Source organism: Perissodus microlepis, chromosome 10 (genome assembly GCF_051167445.1).
Source record: "Perissodus microlepis isolate ML-2025 ecotype Zambia chromosome 10, ASM5116744v1, whole genome shotgun sequence".
NCBI lineage: Eukaryota > Metazoa > Chordata > Actinopteri > Cichliformes > Cichlidae > Perissodus > Perissodus microlepis.
This window is the reverse complement of record NC_140470.1, coordinates 25409462-25431522: the sequence shown is the minus strand read 5'-3', so window position 1 is coordinate 25431522 and position 22061 is coordinate 25409462. Positions and strand designations below refer to the sequence as shown.

General features: G+C 40.7%; 1 protein-coding gene across 1 annotated transcript in view; it reads left to right on the top strand.

Annotated features, from left to right (window-relative positions):
- zbtb16a (zinc finger and BTB domain containing 16a) overlaps window positions 1-22061 on the top strand; it is a 139443-nt gene that overhangs the window by 104911 nt on the left and 12471 nt on the right. Inside the window, exon 5 of the mRNA XM_084940835.1 lies at window positions 15115-15285. Within this exon, the coding sequence (XP_084796961.1) occupies window positions 15115-15285 (171 nt within the window). The remainder of the gene's footprint in view (window positions 1-15114; window positions 15286-22061) is intronic.

The following is a 22061-nucleotide window of genomic DNA, read 5'->3' as shown; positions in this document are numbered from 1 at the left end:
CCCCTCGATGGAGTTTGATCGACACACAGCTGATCTATAAATAAAGGCTTTTCTTCCAACCCACAAAGTCACGTCGGCCGCTTGCAGTTTGGCTCCAAGGTCACAGCTGCCTCCACTACCCTTTATTGCGTTCATTCCCCACTTGTTTGGGAAACGAGTTTAAATGCGCTTCGAGCTAATGTAACTCTTGTTTGATGGAAATGGACACATAAAAAGAACTAATGAATGCATATTTAAAAGTGCTTAGAGTTTTAAATTTAGCCTCTGATGCGATGCTTGTAAGCTTACCTGAATGCTTTTTTAAAACCTATAATCACAAATTTTCCCTTGAATGCATCACCATAAGTGAGCATCATCTTCTAAAGGCTGCGTAGGAATTGGGTCTTACGAATGAAGCGATTAGTTTTTGTGTTTAAACTGTTTTTTTGTTTTTAAGACAGACAACACACCGAGAACTAAATAATTTCTAATGAATAATTCACTTGCCCAACACCATTTAATACATCTAATGAAATTACTCTTTTTGCCACCTCATTCAACAAATTACTTACATGTTCTATGTTTTGGCTTGTGGTGCAGTATTGTTACTTTCCTATTTACCGTTTCCTCGTCATTACTTAAGTTTTTCCACAGCTTCTCAGTCTGTCCGTGCCCTCGTTGCTCATGTTGTGTGCAATTTGCCGCACAGTTGCATTTCTTGTGATCTGTAGCTTTCAGTGCACTGCTGAGGTGTTTGCTGCCGTCTTTCGCTTACTTTCTGTGACTTGTTTAGTTCGCTGCAATGACGGCACGTTGGGTGATTCTGTCGGGCCTTTTTGCAGCGTCTTGATCTCATTGAGAAGAACTTGAGTGTCAGGCGAGTATTTTTTCCCATTATATTGTTGTGCCTTTCATTCCTGGTGATGGCTCAGATGTCACGGCCCCTGCCGCTTCCTTGCGGCATGCCGATGACTGCTTTGCAGCACAAGAAGGGCACAGCCTTCACCTTCTCTCTTCTCCTTGTGTTTCCTCGGAAGGAAAAACTTTCAGTATGTATGTTTAATGTGAACCTCCCCAACAATGGAGGCTTGTAGTGCACTGTGACTTTTCTCTCAAACCTCCACCCCTGGACTCATCCTCTGCTATTCCCAACAAAAGGCCTATGTTAACTACATTAAGCTGCCCTAGAAGCATGCCATCCCCATTGTAGTTAATACCTTTATAATTCAGTAGCGATTTGGCTATGGTTTTCCCTGTGTTACATTCATCAGATGGTCTCCTATTACCAATTCCAATACCTCTCATTCCTGCTTCTTTTTGTTTCACCCTTCCCTTCCTTTACCCTCTTCCCAGGCCGTCTGAGAAAACAAAACAAACACTCCATCCTGTCCAGCATGTATTTGTTGTGTGTGTATGTGTGTGTGTATGCGCGCTAAGGTTTGGACAGTAGAGTGAGGTGCTAAAAGCCTTTTGTCCAGCAGGAAAGACGGTGTCAGCAGCCACAGTGAGGGGGGGGAAAAGTAAGGGGGAGCTGGGGTCATTTGGCTTCAGCTTCTTGTGTGTGTATAAGTGTGTATGGGTCGAAGAACCTAAGAGCCTGTGACTAATGTGGGTTTGCAACCCCGTCACCCAGCCCCCTTTTCCTTTTACATTGTCTGCCCCCACTGTCCAGATGGCCGGTGAGAAGAATAAATCCTGGGAAGGCGAGGAGAGATTTGGGATTCCATTGCAGGACACGGGGTAAAGGTGGGGGGGTGATGGGAGTTTGACAGGGTTTGGATGGAGTTGGGTAAGTCGCTACCAGTCCATCTCTCCCATGAACCTTTTATACTCTAGGGGAGCGGAGCATGTCCTGTGAATTGAAAAGCTTTTTATACCTTTAATTAAGTTTAGATAATAAAGAGACAAAACAGTTAGTTTAAAGGGGAAAAAAAGAAATAAAACTCTCATACACAAAGCCTGTGTTATAACAGCACTTGTTAGGAGACACACAGAATGGAAGTGATGATGGTCAAGAGGGTATAAGAAATTAGCAGCAATAGCACAGGTCTATATCCACCGTGAGCTTTTGGCGGAGGCTTAAGGAGACTTTGGTGGCCTCTGAAAGCCATTATGAAAATACTTATTGCAAAGCAGACCACCCCTAATGGACTGTACCTTTAATTTTATGAGCCCCCTGATGCTGTATGGCTGCAGTGATCTGAGCTGCTACTTGCTTTGTTTGCATTTACCTGATTGTTTGCTGTGGAGCTGTAAATAAACTGAGAAATAGGATTACTGTACAGTATATGCAATACAAATAATACACATGTTGTTCATATGGAACCCAATTAATAGCAAAAAAAAAAAAAAATTATAAAAAAAGAAAATTAAAGATATGAGTAGTTATTTTTTTAACTGAATTAATGTAAAGGGAAAAAAGCAACATCTACAGACTGAATACCTAAAACTTCTAAAGCCTTATGTTTCATTTACACTGTGCTACATAATTGTGTTTAACACCAATCAGTGACAAAAATTAGTTTTTCCAGTCTTGTAGCACAATATTTCCAACATTAATTGAGTGAATATCTACGAGAAAAACACAATAACTGAAGCTATATGACATCATGTCAATGTGATCCAAAAATATGATGCTCAGTCCAAGATCGCTCTCTGTAGCTACATCTTCCATTCACATTTTTACATTTTGATGTTTCAGCCTTGACAATGAACACCTAATAACACCATTTCTAATTTATTAGCTGAAAAATCTTCTGTGTATATCTGTATTTCTATTTAGCGCGTAGACGGTGATGTTGTATTTAATTTAATATCTGGAGAACTGGCTAAAAATAATCTTTCATGAAAATCAGATAATGCTCCTGCTTTCTTTTAATTAATTATACATGTAAATGGATTCACTGCTTTGGTATACACCAACGAGTCTGGCTGTGGAGACTGCTTGGGTATACTGACTTGTTTGTACTGGTTATAAGGTGTTCAAGGAGAAAGAATAGTTGACCTCCAGAAAACAACATTGCAGAAACTGGGCACACATGGAAATGAGACGGTATTATGGTAACTGTTTTTGTCTTTGTTTGCGTGTTCTGTAAAGTTTTAGGACTTTTTGTATTCTTATCCATCACGCAATCAGGGAGACATCTGAGCCATCTCAGATCTTTTCTGTAGTCCATGACAATGAGCCCAAACATACAGTCTTAAAAAGAAAACATCTTCAGGGATAAGTGGAAGGAGGAGTCCTGGAGCTGATAGTATAACCACCAAAGACCCTTGATCTCAACAACAAAACAAAGCAGCAGCGTACACTGAAGAGTACCATGTATATGGATTTGATTTGAATGTTTTTACATTGTATAAGGTTCATTCATAAATTTATAATTCTGGGAATTTCCTTAAACCTCCTCTCCTTTCCCTCCTTGCTCGAAACTGTGCTGCACAGCTGCTGTTTTCTGTCTTCAGCTCTAAATAAAGCCTTTGTTGCTCATCAGCTATTAAATGTAGTTATTTTGTTTTTATTCATCATTTTACAGTACAAACGTGAACTCTTTTAATATACTCGTTTGACAATTGTGTTAAGGTGCTTTTTTTAAAAAGGGGGGAAGGTGGCATGTTTTTTCTCCTCTTATTCGAGATCATTAATCTTGGTGACAGGGATTTACATCAGCCGACAGACTCACTGATATATTTAGAGTGAAAATGTCTCCATTTCCTGTTAAAGAGAAAAATAGAGCTGCACTCAAATGCGGTACTTCATCTGTAAACACACAATTGAGCATTCTATGTGGAGAAAACCGAGTATACAAATGACCGAGCTGCGCAAATTTCTCTCTGGGATACTCGAACCTCCTACTGAATGCTGTCATTTATTTTCATTGGTTTCATGCAGTAATGGACTTCGCTTGAACAGCATCTTTGTATTTAACCTTGAGACTGAAACATTTGAGTGCATATGTGCATTTATGTAGGGGCACAAACACACGGAAACACACACTTTACTATGATAATGATCATCTCCCTATTTTTTCCTCCTAATGGCACATTTCACTTTTGTAATTACCGAGGAGTTGCGGTAAAAATGAAGTTCAGTGTTTCTATTTAATGCAGAATCCATAAGGCTACTGGCTAACAGCGTTACATGTACAGGTCTCTGCTGCTGGAGCAAACATTGCGTACCGCTATATAGCGTAAAAGAAATAAAACTAAATAAAATTTAATAGGAAGCAGCTCCGTCAAAGAGATCAAGTCTGTTTTTAAATTCAAAATTAACAGTTTTAAACTTACAGAGGTTATTTTCTCAATTTACTCAGATGTGATGATCCAGATCCAGATGACACAGTAAAGAATTAGCTGATTTATTTTAATCATGTTTGAGTTCTGATCATTAAATATTGTCTTACAATATATTTTCTTTGTTCTGGGAAAAGCTTCCCAACATAACATTCACCTACATTAAAGTCCAAAATGTTAATATTAAGACTTGACAAGCTCCCATGCCCAGACTCCAATTCTCTGTTTGGTTTATTTGTCACATTTTCATCAAATATGATGAAATTAAAATATGGAGTTAGAGCCTTCTCACTGGCCCCTCCTGGCTGTTTACTAGTTTTACACCCCAAGCTGTTGAAAATGGGCCCTTGCTTGACTGGAGGAGGGGGGAATGGAGAGCCAGTTGTCATGGTCAGGCTGGCTGAAAGTTGCTGGGGCCAGCTGTAGCACAGGAGCCATTCTCTCTCATTTCCACTTCATTTATCTGCTCCTGCTCTTTCCTCCATCCATCCATCTATTCCTCCTTCTTTTCCTCTGCCAGTGGACCAACACTCTCTCCATGCTGAGCTCCACTGTGCCCAGTCAACTGTGGCAGAGCAAATGGCATCTCTTTGTTTCTTGTCTGTCTCCCTCAGAGTTTTATTTGCTAAAATAAAACATTGTACTTCATATATGTCCAAACCCTTCGATATTAAATACACTAACAGGTTTATGTTTATTTCCTTAATTATGTGTCACTCTTTTGTTCGTTTTCTCAGCCTCGAATTTTGAAGGAAGATTTATCACTTCATTGCTTCAGGTAAAAAAGAAAAATAATACTAATAATTGCGAGTAGTCGGGGTTGTATATTTGTTTTACTTATAAAAAAAATGATAACTGGAGTCATGCAGGAAATAAACAAACATAAAGGAAAGCAAATCACTTCCAGATCTGACCCACTGTAGAGCAGAGCCAGGTCCAGACAGAGCATTCTCTCTGTTTCCTTTTCTCTCCCTCCCTCCTCTTCTTGGTATGAATCTGCCGTATCTCATTCCCCAGCGCTAATTCCAATTTAATTGCCAGTAGCCTGAAGCCTCCTCAATAGGAGTAACAAATGGTTTGATTCTGTAGACTTCATCAGACTGCATTTTAAATGCGACACAGTAACCCGGTGCGAATGCCAATGAAGCCTGGCGAGTAGCTCCTCTGTTTACTAATTATCCTTTTTCTTACTCCAAGCCACACTGCACAAGTTGTCTGATTAAATCGGATTTGTGGGGATTGGAGGATGGGGTAGGTGGGTGCTCCGGTGGTGGTGGTGGTGGTGGTGGTGGTTGGGGCCGGGTGGATTGGATGGCAACCGTTGTCCATCTTTGCAAATGATCCCCACGTCCACAACACCAAGGGCCCGCTGGTGCGACTGTAAATCATGTTAAAGGGCTGTGCCACTGTTCTTCACATTGACATTAATTCCCAGCTTGTGCCGTTGATGATCTTTACAGTCAGCATGGTGGTGAGGAAAAAAACAAACACACGCTGGCAAGTGTATTCTAATGACATTTCGGAATTGATATCCACTGCAGTCACGCAGGGAACAGGCTTTGAGATTTGAGATTCGTGAATGTGGGTGAGATGTGCAGTTAAGATCTGAAAACTTTTAAAGAGCCATGTTATATGAGGGTAGATTCAGCAGCTCTTAGCCACAAGCTTATTTGTTTCCAATGAACAAGTAAATCTTTTTTTTTAATTGGGTCACTGTAGTATTTTGGCTCAAACCAGAGTAAATAGTACATTTGAATGAGATTATTAGAGCTCCGTGAAATTAAGTAAACAACAGAGTGGGCCAGTGTATTTGTACATTGTATAGTAACTATTTCTCTCATTATCTAACATATCTCTAATTCACTTTTTCTTCCTGTCTCTTGTGCTGCAGTAACAAGTGAATTTCCCCCAGTGTGGGATTAAATAAACTCTATGTCTATGTCTAAAAAAGGCGAAACAGATATTTTAATATATATGCATAAGATGTTTTACATTTATTTGTCTGTTCTGGCTTTATTAGCACTTTGTACTTGGAAGTAGGGTAAATTCAATACTGATTTAGGTGTTTTCATTTGTTCATAATGAGGAAAATATGGATATTATTACCAACCTTATCAATTTAGCAAACCTTAATCACAGCTACGTTTCTAAAATGAAGTAACAACGGATCGCTGGAAAACATTCACTTATTAAGCCTCCCTCTCAATGTATTGTCCATCATAGCGCACAGCAGACACCGAGCTAACACTACAAATTTGAGCAATAATGTGCAGCAGTAATGAAGTGCTCCAGTTGCTACAGTAGAGAGAGAATATGGCGGGGCTCTGAACGCTGTGCAGATGAGGAAATTTGCACCGCTATAAAGACCTCTCCCTGTCAACTAAATGGGCAGTTGAGCTGCCATATGGTTGTGCTGACATTATCTCTGGGTAATTAATATGGCATCTCGCCTGGCATCTGGTGGCATTAATCTAGCTGGGAGCAGTTCATCTTACAATGTCAGCGCTGCTGCGGGCCCGACGTGAATTATCACTGCCCGATGGAACAGGGAGGAAGGGACGAAACAAAACAAAACACAGCGGGGCGGGGTCTGTTGACTGCGTGGCGTTGCATCTTCTTATAATAGCGGTTGCCTTTTTACTTTGATTTCTTGTTTATTTCATCTGCATGAATAATATGAGCGAGTTATTGGTTCTTTGAACTAACTCCTTGGCAGTCCCATGTCATTACTGAAATGCTCATATGAGTGCGATAATGTTTTCAGTGACTCGTTTTGTTGTATTTAATTGCAATTGTGCCAAACTATTGTAGCTCTAGTTTTGTATTTTTCCCAATTATTAAGTTGCATGCTATTATATTGTAATTTTTCCAAGTTTCCTTATATTCTTTAGAGGTAGCGTAGTATAAAAACAATATATAGTATAATTACGATTATAAATGTTGGTGTGATGTAAAGCATTGGCTTCCAACGTTGTCATATAATATTTTGCTATCCATCTTGCGTCTAGTGTCAAGACGGAGGTGATTATTTTTTTAGGACTGCCTCGATGCCTCCTCTTTTATTAATCACCCTTTTGCTGATCGACAGCCTCTCAGTTTTCTAATCCCGAGTTAAGAGTCACTGAAATAAGGTTTGTCCAGACAGATCTTAGTTTAGCAGCCTGCTTCTCCCATATGTTTTTAGAGGCTTAAATAAATTGATTTTGTGTGACCAGCTATGGCATTGCACTTGGGTGAAGCAGAAGTGTCCATCAGAACTAACTGCCACAGGCTAATTTCAATTAATAAAAGGGTTGTTTTTCCACGCACGAGGGAAAATCTTGGGGGGTTTTTTCAAAGCATGTTCATGACCTCAGATAACCCGCCCCCCAAAAAACATGAAATCTCTGCCTGGTTAGAAGTAACCACTTTAAAATCTGTTGCCTCAATCCGGGGGTTTTATTCAGATGTAGAGCTCCCTTTCTCTGTTACCCCTGAAGCCTCATTTCAGCAGTTATTCCAGCCTCCTCCAGTTTGATCAATAAATAATTCTGTGGAGGTGTTTTAAATGAATTAGCAGAAGCGCAAACATTCCATCTTATTTTCTTTCTCGTGCCGAATACACAAACGCGCTACAACACAGGGTGCCTCAGTAGATGCCAGACCCCTGTGTTTATTTTTCTCGTGTTATGCATCTGCGTTTTGAAGCACACGGGAGGAACTATACTGATAATGTGAGTTAAGAAAAGAGGATTTATGGGAGTGCTGCGCCTGGTTGGATAACAGGATACTCTGATTGAAAAGCGCATATCAAACGTGGCATTCACCTACAGGTTATTATTCTGAAAAGCTGCGTCTGTTGAAGTTGAGGTAAACATGAGATGTCTCCAGCAGCAACAGGTTCAACGCTGAAATCCTTAACACGTCGAATAAACAGCTCTTTGAGGGGAAATCTGAGGAGATTTCAGGATGTAGCACAGACCACAGGGGATGAAAAACTCATAAAGTAGTCCTAACTTACACCAGGAATGTTTTCTTGCCAAATTGAAACTGTTTGCATGCAACAAACAGATCATTTGCTAAGGGTGTGCAGAGTGATGTAATTCAGATGCAATGCACAATATGTAAACTACTTGAACAGAATGCTTATTTCCCCATTTCTGCATCTGTGTTGGCAGTTCTTCGGCTTCTACTTAGCACCATGTGGTAGCTTTACTGCACAATCACTTTAAATGTACAGTTCTCCGTGATGCAATGAAAAGCTCTCAAACAGTTTTCCACATGAATATCGATCCCCTGAACATTTTCTGAAGATTTAGTTGGCAGAAGAAACCCCAGCCATTTTTCTCTTCAGTGTTAAAAACAAATTTGTTTTCTTGAGCATCTGTCGGAGCGATCGTTATCATACCGAGGAGCATATGTCTAACAGTTTGTTTCAGTGGCTACGACTGAATGAGGCTAAGAGTCTGTCACTCTTTTGATTATGTTACGTGGTAATGAGGAAATCCCTGAGACAGTGGAAAGGACCGCACACTGTAAAGAAATCCACTGGCGTTAGCAGTAAGATCTTCTAGTATTGCACATTCTTACATCTTTTTCCCTGATGCTTTTTTCCCTGCTTATCCTTTTTTGTTGTTGTGTTTTGGAAGAAACTTTGTGTGGTGGTGCTACAGACGGGCAACTGTTGCCCACAGTGGCAAGGATATCCCTTATAATCAATTTAAAGACCCCTTTCAGTCCATAAAAAAAGTAAATTAAAGAAGGCGTTTATTTACTTATTTATTTATTCATTCACTGTGAGATGCATATCTCTGGTGACACCCCACGGAGGCGGCGGTAAAAAGGTGCTCTGCGACCTTTTCAGAAAGACTCTGGCTTGATATGCGATGAAGCCTGATTGCAGATGAACAACAAACACTTGACAAAGCTAAAGAGCAGCAGGAACATCGCTGTTTCTTTGATTTCTCACACCTTGTCCTGCCAGCACAGGCGGGGATGTTGTGACTGGTGTTTGTGGAGACTGTCAGTTACATGGTGTGAGATAGGAGAGCAGCCAGTAGGACGGATGTTGTTGTGACTGAATGCTGTTGTACTGTAGAGCAGCGATAGTTCAAGGCAAGAAAATGAAAGAAGACGCTGAGATTTGCGTACTAATAATCTAAACATTCAGCTGCGATGGTCACTCCAACTAAACAGGACATGCCGAGAATAATTCGCCTACCGCTAATTTCCTGTAAGGAAACGGACCGAAAAGGTCTAGTTCGACAAACCAAACCAGCACGTCCCGGGGAAGTGTCAGCGATCGGTTGTACTGCTGCCAATGGCTTAGTCAGGTTGAGTCATTTGCGAGTGATCGTCACTATTCAAATGCGCTTGTCCATGTGGCAGAGGTGCTAAAAGGGGGGTAAAGTTAAAATCTGTGACTCTGAATCTAAGACAGCAAATGCTTCTGAGAATAGTGTGGTTTCCTTTTGACCAGGCTACAAAAAAGAAGTCACTTGAAGGTAAAAGAAGTAAATAAAGCAAGGGTATATTCACTGGCCTTTCAGGATTTAAGCCTCATGTTTGACAGCCGGGTGCATTCATTTTTCAAACTTCTATTTCCACATCAGGTATGAACGCTCGTTATCAAGATGAATCACATTTAGGTGACTTATCAAGGCAGCAGCTCAGAAAAGAACTCAGATTTCACATGATGCGGTGACTTTGGGATCATGTTTCTGTTATTACGCCTCAAACTGGGACATCTCCAATTAATACTAGTGCACTAGGATGCAGACACCTACATTTAGTCACTGTTCTGCCCTCTGTATAGATAAAGTATAGCTTGCTATAGATTGCTATTGACAAGAGCAAGCAGTAACAGAGGTTGAGGGCTGCGGTAATGGCCTGTGATTGAACACCTTGTGCTGAGGTCCCGCTGCTCTCTGCCTCATTAACTCTGGCAGTTCCTCTGTTCAGCACGCTGCATTGCAGGCCACAGTCAGGACGCATTTAACTCTCTCAGCTACAGTCCTGGAAACGTGCATTCTGAAAGGATTTAAACCAGCATAAGGACTTTTAATGCTTCGTCTCGAAAAACGTCTGCGAGTCGTTGCAAATATCTCAGGTAGCTGTTAAGCTTCTAATCGAGGAGCATAGGCTGCTGTTATGTAGAGTATGTGAGTGGCAGCACCTTGAGGTGTACGTGGAGATTTTCAGGTGTGTAGTTACATTTTACCACTCATCAAAATCCATTTCTTCAAGCTTTAGAGTCCTCAAAATGTACTGAGATCCTGATGGTCCTCAGTCGTGCTGCATTCTGTCACTTCCACATTTAATTCAAATGGCCACCGTGGTGGAACCTATAACCTAGAATTATAGGAACAGTCTTAAGCTGTTTTCATACATGCACTTCAGATCTGAACTTTTCTAGACGTTACCCAGTGGAGCTGCAGAGCTGTGAGAATGCAAATGTCCCTTTTATCCGGATCAGACATTAAAACTGCCTTTAACCTGCCAGATCCTCTGATGCAAAGTCAGTGTGATGTCTGCACATGTGAGACAAGTGCAGCAAACTCTGAAGAGAATGAATGAGCACCATGTGTCCAGTATCAAACACTCAAACCACCCTTGCCTACTCCAGAGTATTTCCAGTAGAGGCCACATGTCTGAAGCAGATTTCCTGTGGTTTGCTAAACGTATGGAGAAAAGGCAACTTCATACAATGTCCCAGCCAGAGTCTCCTATAAATAGATTGATTCTTATATAGTGTTTCACTGCTCGAGCACTGAAAGTATTTTATACAACATGTGTCATTCGCCTATTTGCACCCATTCATGCAAGCACTATTTTCAACACACTGAAACAATTAAAACTAAGATAACACACACTGGAGAGCAACTAGGGGTTCAGCGTCTTGCCCAAGGATACATTGGTACACAGAGTGGAGCAGCCAGGGTTAGAACGAGCAACCTTCCGACCTTCAGATTACTACAGCTCAGTTCACCTGTGATAAGGGCTCTTGTTGATTTATGCAGGTGACAACTGTAAGAATTTCTGATCATTTCTGAGGCCATTAATCAAGATGGATAATTTTTCTGAATAGGTGTGTGAGTGGTGGGTGGTTACCCTGCTGCTGGAAGCGCCAGCCTCAATGGCAAGCATCTAGCTACAGGCCATTTCTCTGCTCCTTGCCCATCCGGCCACTGTCACCTCCCATCGCGGGGTATTCCTCTCCATTACCAGCCTGTGTCCATCCCCCACTTAAATAACAGCAGCCCTGCCACTCCAGGCCCATTAAGATACTACCGGCACTGCTGCGGCCCCGCACACAAACAGCCACAAACTGCCCAAGCCTTTATAAATAGATGGCACGAGAAGTGTAGAGAGGCTGGTTAAAGGAGGTAAATTATTCCAAAACAGCCAAACAGGACTGAGACTAAGAACCCTCCACCGCTCTGGCTCCACAGCTCCTCCTTTCAGGTGTCACTTTGGGCTGACTCAATTTTACACTGTAATGGACCTCCTGGGTCAACTACCTTTCTCCCACCTTTCCTTCCTTTTTTATCTCTCCACTGCTCTCTTCATCTATCAGCGGCTGACAAGCCTTTTACTCACTTTACTGCAACACACAATTATTCCCTGTACTGAAGTTTGGACCGCTTAATTTTATCTAACAGTAATCAGTGTTAGCACTTTGCTACAAACTGTGCTTTGCAGACAAGGAGGGCAAACGATAGCAAGGAGGAAGCAATTTCCTACAATACATAGACTCAGCAGCATAGGTGAAAGATCTGGGATGTAACGTGCAGTTTGTGGAAAAAGTCTTAAAGACTTTTTTTTACTTACTGGTGTCAGATGGACTTTCTGTACTGGCTGGTTAGTCAAACCATTTATTTCTATGATGTTATTTTTACTGTTATTAAAGTTCTGGAACTAGTTGGACTTTTTCCCACATTTAATTAAACATAGGATGTAGAAAGTCTTACTGTAGTTGGTGTATTCATACACTCCAATGAGATCCATAGAAACATATTAACAGGAAAATTAATAATTTCTGTGCTCTAGATTGCCAACATTGCTAACATTTGGTTAGGTTTAAGCACAAAACACCACATGGTTTGGCTTAAAATAATTCGTTTGTTAAGGTCTAGGGGCCTTGTGTGATCCCGCAGTAGTAAATATGCAGTTGTTATGCGGGATTCTAGGAATGGTCGTGGTTAGAAGAAACGGCATTAACTAAGCAACAAATATCGATCTGCAATACAAATGTATGTAACCTTATCAATTCATCTACCCAACACAACATCCTCCCTGCAAAGATAATTGGACTTCCTCCTTTGCTGCTGTCGGAGCTACAACAGGCACTAAAGTGCTTTGTATCTTAAAATGAATAGAGATGGCAATTACATGTAAATGTGGGTTGTAATAAGATGCTTTAGTGTTGGCAAAATGCCTGAAACATTAGTTAATAGCAGCTCTTCAAGGCTCAGAAAGTCAAAAAACTGCATAAATATGTGGTCATTTTTGATTATTTACTTGTGTGGTGTTTAGAGAGCAGCATGTTTAAACGTCCATCACTTTCTGGTGGTTTGCTTGTACTAACCATCTTTGTTCCAGTGTTCTCAGCTAGATTGTATTGCTTTTGATAAAAGCAGTCACTGTCAGAGCTCTTTTAAAGTTGATACACACTTTGGTGATGCATATTGTTCACCATAATGCGCCGCACCACTGTAACTGCCCTGACTTCAAAGTCGTGTTTTTCATGCGGTGCTTCCACTTTTTTGTTCCACTGCTTTGTTTTTCTGTGTGTGTCTGTCTGCGTGTGTGTGTGTGTTGGTATCTGGGTTTCAGATTTCCACCATGCCTTGGCCTAAACCTGAGGTCAGAGGTCTGCTGACCTTTTACATTCCAAAACCTTTTTTTTTCCTCTAATTCTTGATCTTTGGCCAAAGTCTCCACCCAACCCTACCCCCAAGTCCACTATTCTCTCATTTTCTCTGATGCCCATTTCACCTCTTGTGCACTTACACCATTGTTAGTTTCTTCTTTCAATAATAGAACTTTATTTTTACATATTCAGTCCAACCCTGAATGTTGTGATTGATCTGATATAGCCTAAAGGAAGAAGTATTGTGCTTATGGAGGATCACTGAGTTAGCCAGACCTTAGATGGATTACAAGCTAAAGAAGGAGGAGTGAGGTAGAAAAAGGTGAGAAGTGACTAAAACCTGGATTGTCAGTTAAAGCTATTATCGTACCTGAAATGTCCTGAAGGGATTCTAAAAGCAATAATAGGCATTCATTGGCCTCTTCAGTGGCCTTTTCATTGATAAACGCAGAGAGGACATGAAGACAGAATTGAAAAAAGAGCAAGCAAGTTTAGATGTAGTTGCATTTTTTTAGTTTGCATTTTCACAAATTAGCACGCTGCAGCTCTTACTCCTCACCATTGTTCACGAAATAGATGTTCTGAGCTAAGAAGTGGCTAATTTCCAAAGGGTGATCCTCAAGGTGGCATGAATATGCTCGGAAAAATTAAAAAGCAAAAGGTTGCAAAAACGCTGCCCTGTGTTTGGGGGGGAATAAGTTGGTCAGCAGCACATTTGGAGTTATCCTCCAAGGAGCATGAATATAACTGACATCACATGTAGGGCTGGAAGATTAGTACCTCGGGCTTTCAGTCATGAGTGCTCACCACAGAGCTAATGAAAACTCTACACTCCTGTAGACAAGCCTGATTCCTTTCATGTACAAGAAAAAATGAGAAATAGAGACAGTCCGAAAGTCAGAAGGGAAAGGTTTGTCAATATTAATTTTTTCTCCACTACTTGCAACAAAGTGAGAATTTTTTTTCCTCGCTTCGCTCTTCAGCATCACTTTCTTCTGCTACAAACCGAAATCTCCTCTCTTTACCTGCTTTCTAGCAACTCTTTTCTATCCTTCCTCCTATCATCATTCTCCAGCAATATACTCCCTCCCTTCATCCCGGTTCTTTAGCGTGTAGAGCAGCCGAGACAGTGATTGATCTGGTGTGGAGGCTGTCGTGGGCCCGCCTCCTCCTCCAGTGGTTATGAACATGAGGCGGGCTGCTCTTCATAGATTTTTAAATTAGTGTCAGCTTTGCCCCAAAGATGTGTTATTGACTGATGAAATAGAAACTGAGCTCCAAACACTCAGTCCTTCCCCAGAGTTTTCCCCAGCCTGGTAATTGAAAAAGTGTGAAGGGAGTGTGTTCAAAGGAGCGTGCAGTTGGGTGTGTGTGTGCGTGTTTGTGTGTGTGTGCGTGTGTTCTGCTGTGTTTGTGGGCTCTTTATCTCTGCTGGAGAAAAATGCACAGTGCTCGCTGGAGTCAAGATTCGATTGAAGTATTGCATAGGAGATCTTTATCTTTCTACACACCCACCCTAAAACATGAATGCTGCATGCAACTTTAATCCTATAAATACAGTATTTTTTACGTGCACTTGTGAAAAAGTTTTTTGTTTTCCTGGGTTCTTTTCTTTTTCTTCATTAAAATTTGATGTGCTAAAGTTCTCGACATCATACCTGTGTTGTTATCCTGTATTTTAATCACTGTAAGGATACACAGCCGTGTGTGATTGGTTTGAGAAAAGCTGGCTTTGGCTGTCACTCTGGATCTACATTGAAGTGCTACTGAATAGCTCCGTAGTGACAGTGCTTTATTTTTCCTGAAATAACCACTGCACAACTTGGATCTAAGTTTTTTTTAACACAAGCACCTATAAGGTCATATTCATCCCTTTAATTGCAAAAGAATGGATACACAAAAAGACATGCGACAAGTCAAGAAACGTGAGGTCGGATGACTTTTAATAAATAATGTTTGCCTCGAATTAACTTGCGGTGTTTTTTGCTCCGCAGGCTCGGACATGGCCATCTTTTGCCTGCTTTGTGGGAAGCGCTTCCAGACCCAGACAGCATTGCAGCAGCACATGGAAGTCCACGCCGGAGTTCGCAGCTACATTTGCAGCGAATGCAACCGGACTTTCCCCAGCCATACTGCACTCAAGCGTCACCTACGCTCACACACAGGTCAGTGAAAGCCGCCTGTGGTGATAAGGCGGCGATATCATTTCACCGAGGTGTTCCATGGGGCGTTATCTGTCTATTCATATCCAGCCTTTTCTCTTGGTCTGGAATATGCGAATGCTGTAACAAATTAAGTGCAGTAGTCCATAATACATTCTCTGTTTGATCTTGGGCAACCCTCATGTACCCACACCAGGTCGGAAAGGTAATCCCTTTGCTCTTTTTTTCTGTATCCTAGAGTCTGCTCTGATTTTAATTCAAAATACCTCCAAAAGTAGGATTCATCATAATTAGATGTCTGAACCACCTCCTTCCTAATGCTAAGGAAGCACATCCAGAACTAGTCCCTGTAATTCCTAGCTGAGTAACAGTCACCTTCCAAAACTTTGAGTATATAGTAGAGATGGCACGATACCACTTTTTTATGTCCGATACCGATACCCATATCATAAATTTGGATATCTGCCGATACTGATATGAATCCGATATAGTGTGGTTTTTAATCCATAAAACAGTTTTTTTTAATATCTTGCTGCTTTTTGTATAAGTTCATACTCAAGTAAAAAAAAAACCAAAAACCACTAAAGCTATTCTGTTATACCTGTATGCAAAAAATACACTGCACCTAAAATATTTCATAGTTCAGCAATACTGATCAATCTAATAAACTTAAACCTACTCCATCCTCCCTATTCCGTTATACAGTGGGCGACTGTGGCTCAGGGAGTTGGGAAGCGTATCTGTAACCAGAAGGTCGCCGGTTCGATCCCCGGGCTCTCTGTCCTGGTCGTTGTGTCCTTAGGCAAGACACTTTACCCTACCGCCTACTGGTGTTGGCCAGAGGGGCCGATGGCGCGATATGGCAGCCTCGCTTCAGTCTGCCCCAGGGCAGGTGTGGCTACAACCATAGCTTGCCTCCACCAGTGTGTGAATGCGAGAGTGAATGAATAGTGGCATTGTAAAGTGCTTTGGGTGCCTTGAAAAGCGCTATATAAATCCAATCCATTATTATTATTATTATTTTAAAGAGTAAGCAACCTAACTAATAGGGTTCTAAAACTCCCAGCAAAATAAAAAAATAGGGAACCACCCTCCACCTCATGATGCTTAATTGACGTAATCAACTTTAATTTGATGCAGTGTGAAAAAAAATGCACAGAAATAAATTATTTTCCAAGAATAATTAAATAGATTCAACATCTTTCTTCAACAGAACTGCAGACTGCACAGATTGTACCTTCCCAAAGGAAAAAGTACTATAGCTTGCTAGGGTATATTAGACTTACTATATACAGTAATGGACTTCTATACATTTTACATCAGATTAAAACTTGGGTGTAAGATTCGGATAATTATTTATTAAAAGCTAGACATTTTAAATGAGAATAAGAAAGAAAAGTATGTCTTTGTGCCCCCCTTTTCCCTGTTAATGCCCTATCGGCCCCCCTGGCTAAACTTTGCTAGATCCGCCCCTGCACAGTTACCAGCCGTCAGCTACGTAGAAAACAATCCTGGTGTAGGAAGTAAATAAATTCTAAAAACAGCTTATCAAGCTTAAACGTGCTGCTGTTGTTCAGCCGCTGGTTTCCTCTTTCTGGCACGAAGTAAGCAATAAACAAACAAGAGAGACGGACTCGCGACAGAAAAGCCGATCAGCTGATCATTGATCAGTTTCATGACTGAAGTAGCAACAGGAGAGAGAGAGAAGAGGCAGTTGCTCCATATATCGGTTGTTAAGCTTAACGCGGGAATGCTTTACAAACATTCAGAGATGAACTTACACACTTGCTTTACTTCTCTCTGGGATCACTTCCTCGGAGATGAAATGCCGGGTTGCTAGCGAGGCTACAAATACACACAGCCGCTCTATCAAGTGAGGGGTACTGCTGCGACGTGCTACGGTTATGAGCCGAGTTAGGACGTGTCGCAAGTTTTGTGAGGTGCTTTTTTGATATTTAATGGATCGGATTACATTTTTTATTTCTCTCCAATATCCAATCCAGTAATTTACGTCAGTATCGGACCGATACCGATACGTAATATCGGATCGGTCCATCTCTAGTATATAGTAGATGAAACACGAAGACCTGAGAACTGCAGCCATTTGTTTTGTTAAATCAGTGCACTTATACAGCTTAGCCTTTTGATTCATTTCCTTAGCGTATTTAACAAAAACAACTCAAATCCTTCAAATAAAATGGATGGCATTGCGCACTAACAAGTAGTTGATATCTTTAACTTCTAAGTAGTTTCCATGAATGACATGCTAACTCATGTGCACAGAGTCTGTATTTGTACTTTTTAAGGTTTCTCCAAGTCCAAAAGCTGCTGTGTGTTTACTTTAGGATGGGAGTTTTAACTTTCACTGTCCAGGACAACTCGGTATGATAAGAGAGAGTAAAAGAAGTGATGCCACTGCCTTTATTTCCTTTTCTTTAGGGCAACAAATACAATACATAGTTTTTTCAGTAGCTGTCACAATGAAACTTACACATATTTAAGCTCGTCATACAACAAAGGACCTACATCACATATTGGATGCCTGAATGGAAAGGTACATAGACCCATATGAATGGTAGTGACAGTATCACTCCCTATCAGATATCCAGTTCTCTTATCAGTTAGCCAGGAGCGGAGCACGTGTATGTAGATAAATAGACTTTCAGGTGGAAGCCCTAGTAATCACCAAAGTATTGACTATTGGAGAAATGATTAGTAGGAATTAATAATGGCAGAATACATTATCCACCCAGCTCATAGTGATGCCAGATTTCCGTTTTATTTATCGTGCATGCCCACACCTACTAGACCACAGACGTGCAGTCCCTGTGGTCCCATAAAATCTACATTTATTATTATTCCAGCTGATGCTCTACTTAAACGGTACATATTCTTAATTTTTGTGTGTGTTTAATGGAGGCTAGTATAATGTCCAGCAGTGTCCTGTAATTCAGGTCATCTGAGTTCATTTTCATTCTCAAACAACACGTAGGGATAGGGTGGCTAGTACAGCACAGCCAGTGTAGGGTTGCCATCGACAAATATAGGTATACAAATAAAGAATTCATGTTTTGTTTTTAGCAAATTTGAGTGAATTATGTTACCACTTTCCTGTTACGCTGCTGTTTTTGCTCATCTGAATAAACAGTATTAATTCAGGTCAACACAAAATGAATTCTGCAGCAGTCACAAAAAGCGTATTTACAGCAACTATTTGTTTCTTGTTGTTGCTGTTGTTGGGTTTTTTTGTTTGTTAGTTTTTTTTCCCCCCCTTTTTGTCAACTTGTAATACTCACAGTGTTGGCTCTCTACTGAGATGAGGCCAGGATACTAATACATTTTTGCGAGGGAGCAGAGGTAGCCTGACGGATGCGGCTATTCAGAGTAAAGAGAAAAAAGCCGTAGCCATGACAGAATATGAACACATGGAAATGAATCCCATTTCACTGGCAAGGGGATGGATGCTTTTTTCCTTCCCCCTCTCTCTCTCTGTCTCTTAGCCAGCCGCCTGTCTGCGACCTTAAATAACAGTCTCACTGTCAGAGCCGATTTAGCTCACCGGCTCACGGATAAATATTTGAAACGAAAGGCAGTGAGATGAGAGCAGTCGGCCCTATTTACAAGTCAGGCGAATACACCATTAGTGTGTGATGGTGGCAGAAGCCGGGGGGGGTTGAGGTGGCGGAGGAAGGAGGGGGGGGAGGCGGACGTGGCTGCTTGAGCCGCCTGTACAGTAGCGGTGCACACATCTGTTCTATCTACCAGACATTGGAGGGGACACATGCAGCGTCTCTGATCCACCTGCCCACCCAGGCGACGCAAATGTCACCTCAGCTCGTCAGTGGAGCTGCAGATGAGACTTTGCAGCCTCCTGCCACTTTGAACCTCATCCCACTGTGGGCGTGTGTTAAATCACAATGAGCCAGCCGTGAAAGCAATCGTTTAAATATGATGCAGAGCCTTTTGTCAGGGGATTATAAAGTCAGCAACTCGCACAGCCATCATAGGCTCCAAAAATAGGTCTAATTTACCCTCCAAAAAAAAAAAAAAAAAGTAGAGGCATGGTGTTCCTCTGCATTTACACTTTGATGTTAATAATCTCATTCACACTTTGCTTGGTAACGAGGCAAAAATAGTGCTTAAAAACAGACAGCTAGACAGCGTATCCACCTTAGAGAATCAGCCTTATAACTTTACCTTCATGTGATGCAGAGACACGTGCACTCTCACCTAGCAAAGTTCAAGTTCGGATTTTTGTCTAATTCTTTTCTTTATGTTTTGTTATTTGTTCCTTTATGTATCAATGTTGTGTTTTCAAGTTTTATAGGATGCATCAAACATGCAGAACCCATAAAAGGGTTGGTTGGGTTAAGATGTGGAAACGATTCAATTAATAACGCCCTAATTAACTTATTTTCACTTGTATCAAACGTTAGATCTACACCTTAACTAAAGTGCCATCCTCGCTTGTTTTGTGCATGTATTTTCTAGGAGAATATTCCATTCAAAAAGAAATATAGATTAAGTGAGCTGCAAAGGGGTGTATCTGTAAAGATAAATTAGACGTTAAGCCTGTCTGAATGTAGCCCTAGAGGCAAAGCTGTACTAATGTAAGTCTGTAAATGTAAATAAATTATGTCCATCTGTATGTTCTTATCAGCTAGGATCTTTTCTCATCTGGATTCTGCAAGATAGCTCAGCTCAAGACATTTGAGTGATTAAAAGCAAATTGCATAAAGAAAGCTGCCATGTATTGGAAAGGAAATCTTTAAACCAACCAAAGTTTCTGCAGTAATGTGCATTTGCTTTATTTATTTACTTCTAGTTAGCTTTATGCAAGCGCCAAAAAGCAGATAAAATGGGAGCCATTGGCTCTTCCTTCTATAGTTTTAGTTATGGTCCTAAAAACATCAAAACCGTTGTCATATTAATGCTGATTAATGGCATACGCTATCAAAGACAGTTTATCCATATTGCAAAAGCTAACAGTGCTTAGTAATTGCTAACTAATTACTTTGATAAATGGAAGTAGTGACTAAGAGATGTTTCCATTTGGTGTCATATTTTGTCTGGATTAATAAAGACTCATCACTGAACACGTTTAAATTTAAGATCTGAGATATGTGTAAATTACTTTTTGAATGAAGGTTCAGCTCTATAGGTTTTCTCTCGATTTAAAAATGATTCCTTAAAAAACTGTGCTTTAAAATAAAAAACCAAAATGAATTTTGGTTCATGTAAACTCCAAAATTTAAATCTAAAAAAGCATATATTATAATAATTGTGACATCATTGTATATTTTCATATAAGTATTATATTATATTATATTACACTTGCATTATATATTAAAGCAGCACAACAGTGTCCCTGTTGACAAAACCTGCTTTGCAAAGGGAGGAGAAAAACCTTTCACATGGCGCCATTTTTTTCTCTTTGTTTTTCTAATTTTGGGAAAAGCAGTTAGTTATATGCCAAGTTAAATCACAAAATTAATTCATTCTTCTTGTCTGTTCTCTTATTCTGATTTAGTGATGGTTGATCTGTTTTTGTTGTTTTCGGAGGGATGCTGTTCTTACAGATTTAGCCTTCCGCTTCATTCAGACCGGGAAAAATTGTATTTCCTCTCATCTGGACTTAAGGCAGACACTGAAACATGGAAAGTAATTGAAAACAAAACACTGCAGGAGAAACGCTGATCCATATTATATTACCGTAATAATGGCTTTTCAGTGGCAGACTTTGGCATTTAGGTGTGACAGTTGTGTGGTAAATGAGGTTTGGATGAGGTGTCTTTGTTCCAGTGCGCACAGTTGTTTCCAGCACACAAATGTATCATGGATGCAGTGGTTCCTGGCAGGTATTTTCCCAGAAACACGGCTCAGTTTTGACAAAAAAATCCCCAGTAAATACCAAAACCTCAATTCCCGGTATTCAACCTTAATTTTTATGGACAGACAATGGCAGCTCATCTTCCATACAAAGCATTCTAGATATTACTTGGTTATTGGTTGACTCACCATTCGGTTGTATCAGCTGACAACAGAAAGCAGCAAAAGCACTTTTATGGACATTCATTACGCGTGCTTCATTTTACCTGTCTGCAGCTTTATCTTTTGAACGCAGCCTTGCTGGTGCGGGCTTTGACACTGGATCACCGTTTAGGACGAGGAAGCAGGAAAAAAAAACAACCTGATTTAATGGTGTTTATTTCAGCATCTTAATCTTGCCATCTCTCTTTCGCCTCCATCACTGTGTTTTCATTTTCCTCCTTCCACCTGCGGTTTCATTACCTCCCCTTAACATCCTATTGCACATTCTTACTGCGATGTTGCCTATCTGTTTTATTTATTTTTGTCTTTATTTCACGCATGTAGTACAGTATAGGTTCGAGCACTCACGCACAAGTGCACAATGTTGGCTCATAAAAAGTGGAAGTCATAGCAGCTGTGTTATTTTTCTTCCCTGGCACCACATGCACACAGACATACACACTCTCTCTTTACAGACCAGACCTTCATTAATATTCTGTTGTTGTGCACTGTCTGTGTGTAAGTGTCTGTTTTTTTTTTCCTTTTTTTTTTTTTTAACTCTGGGCCAATTTGCTGTCTGCTGTGGCGGGGTGTTTTGTGTTCGCAGCTGTATTTGATAGTGCTACAGCCAGAAAGAGAGCGAGAGCGAGAGAGGGCTGAATTGAATTTAGAGAGAGAGAGAATGAGGCAGTTCTGGTCCTGGCAGTGATGGAGCCTGGTGATTTACAGCCTCTTACCGTATATAATGA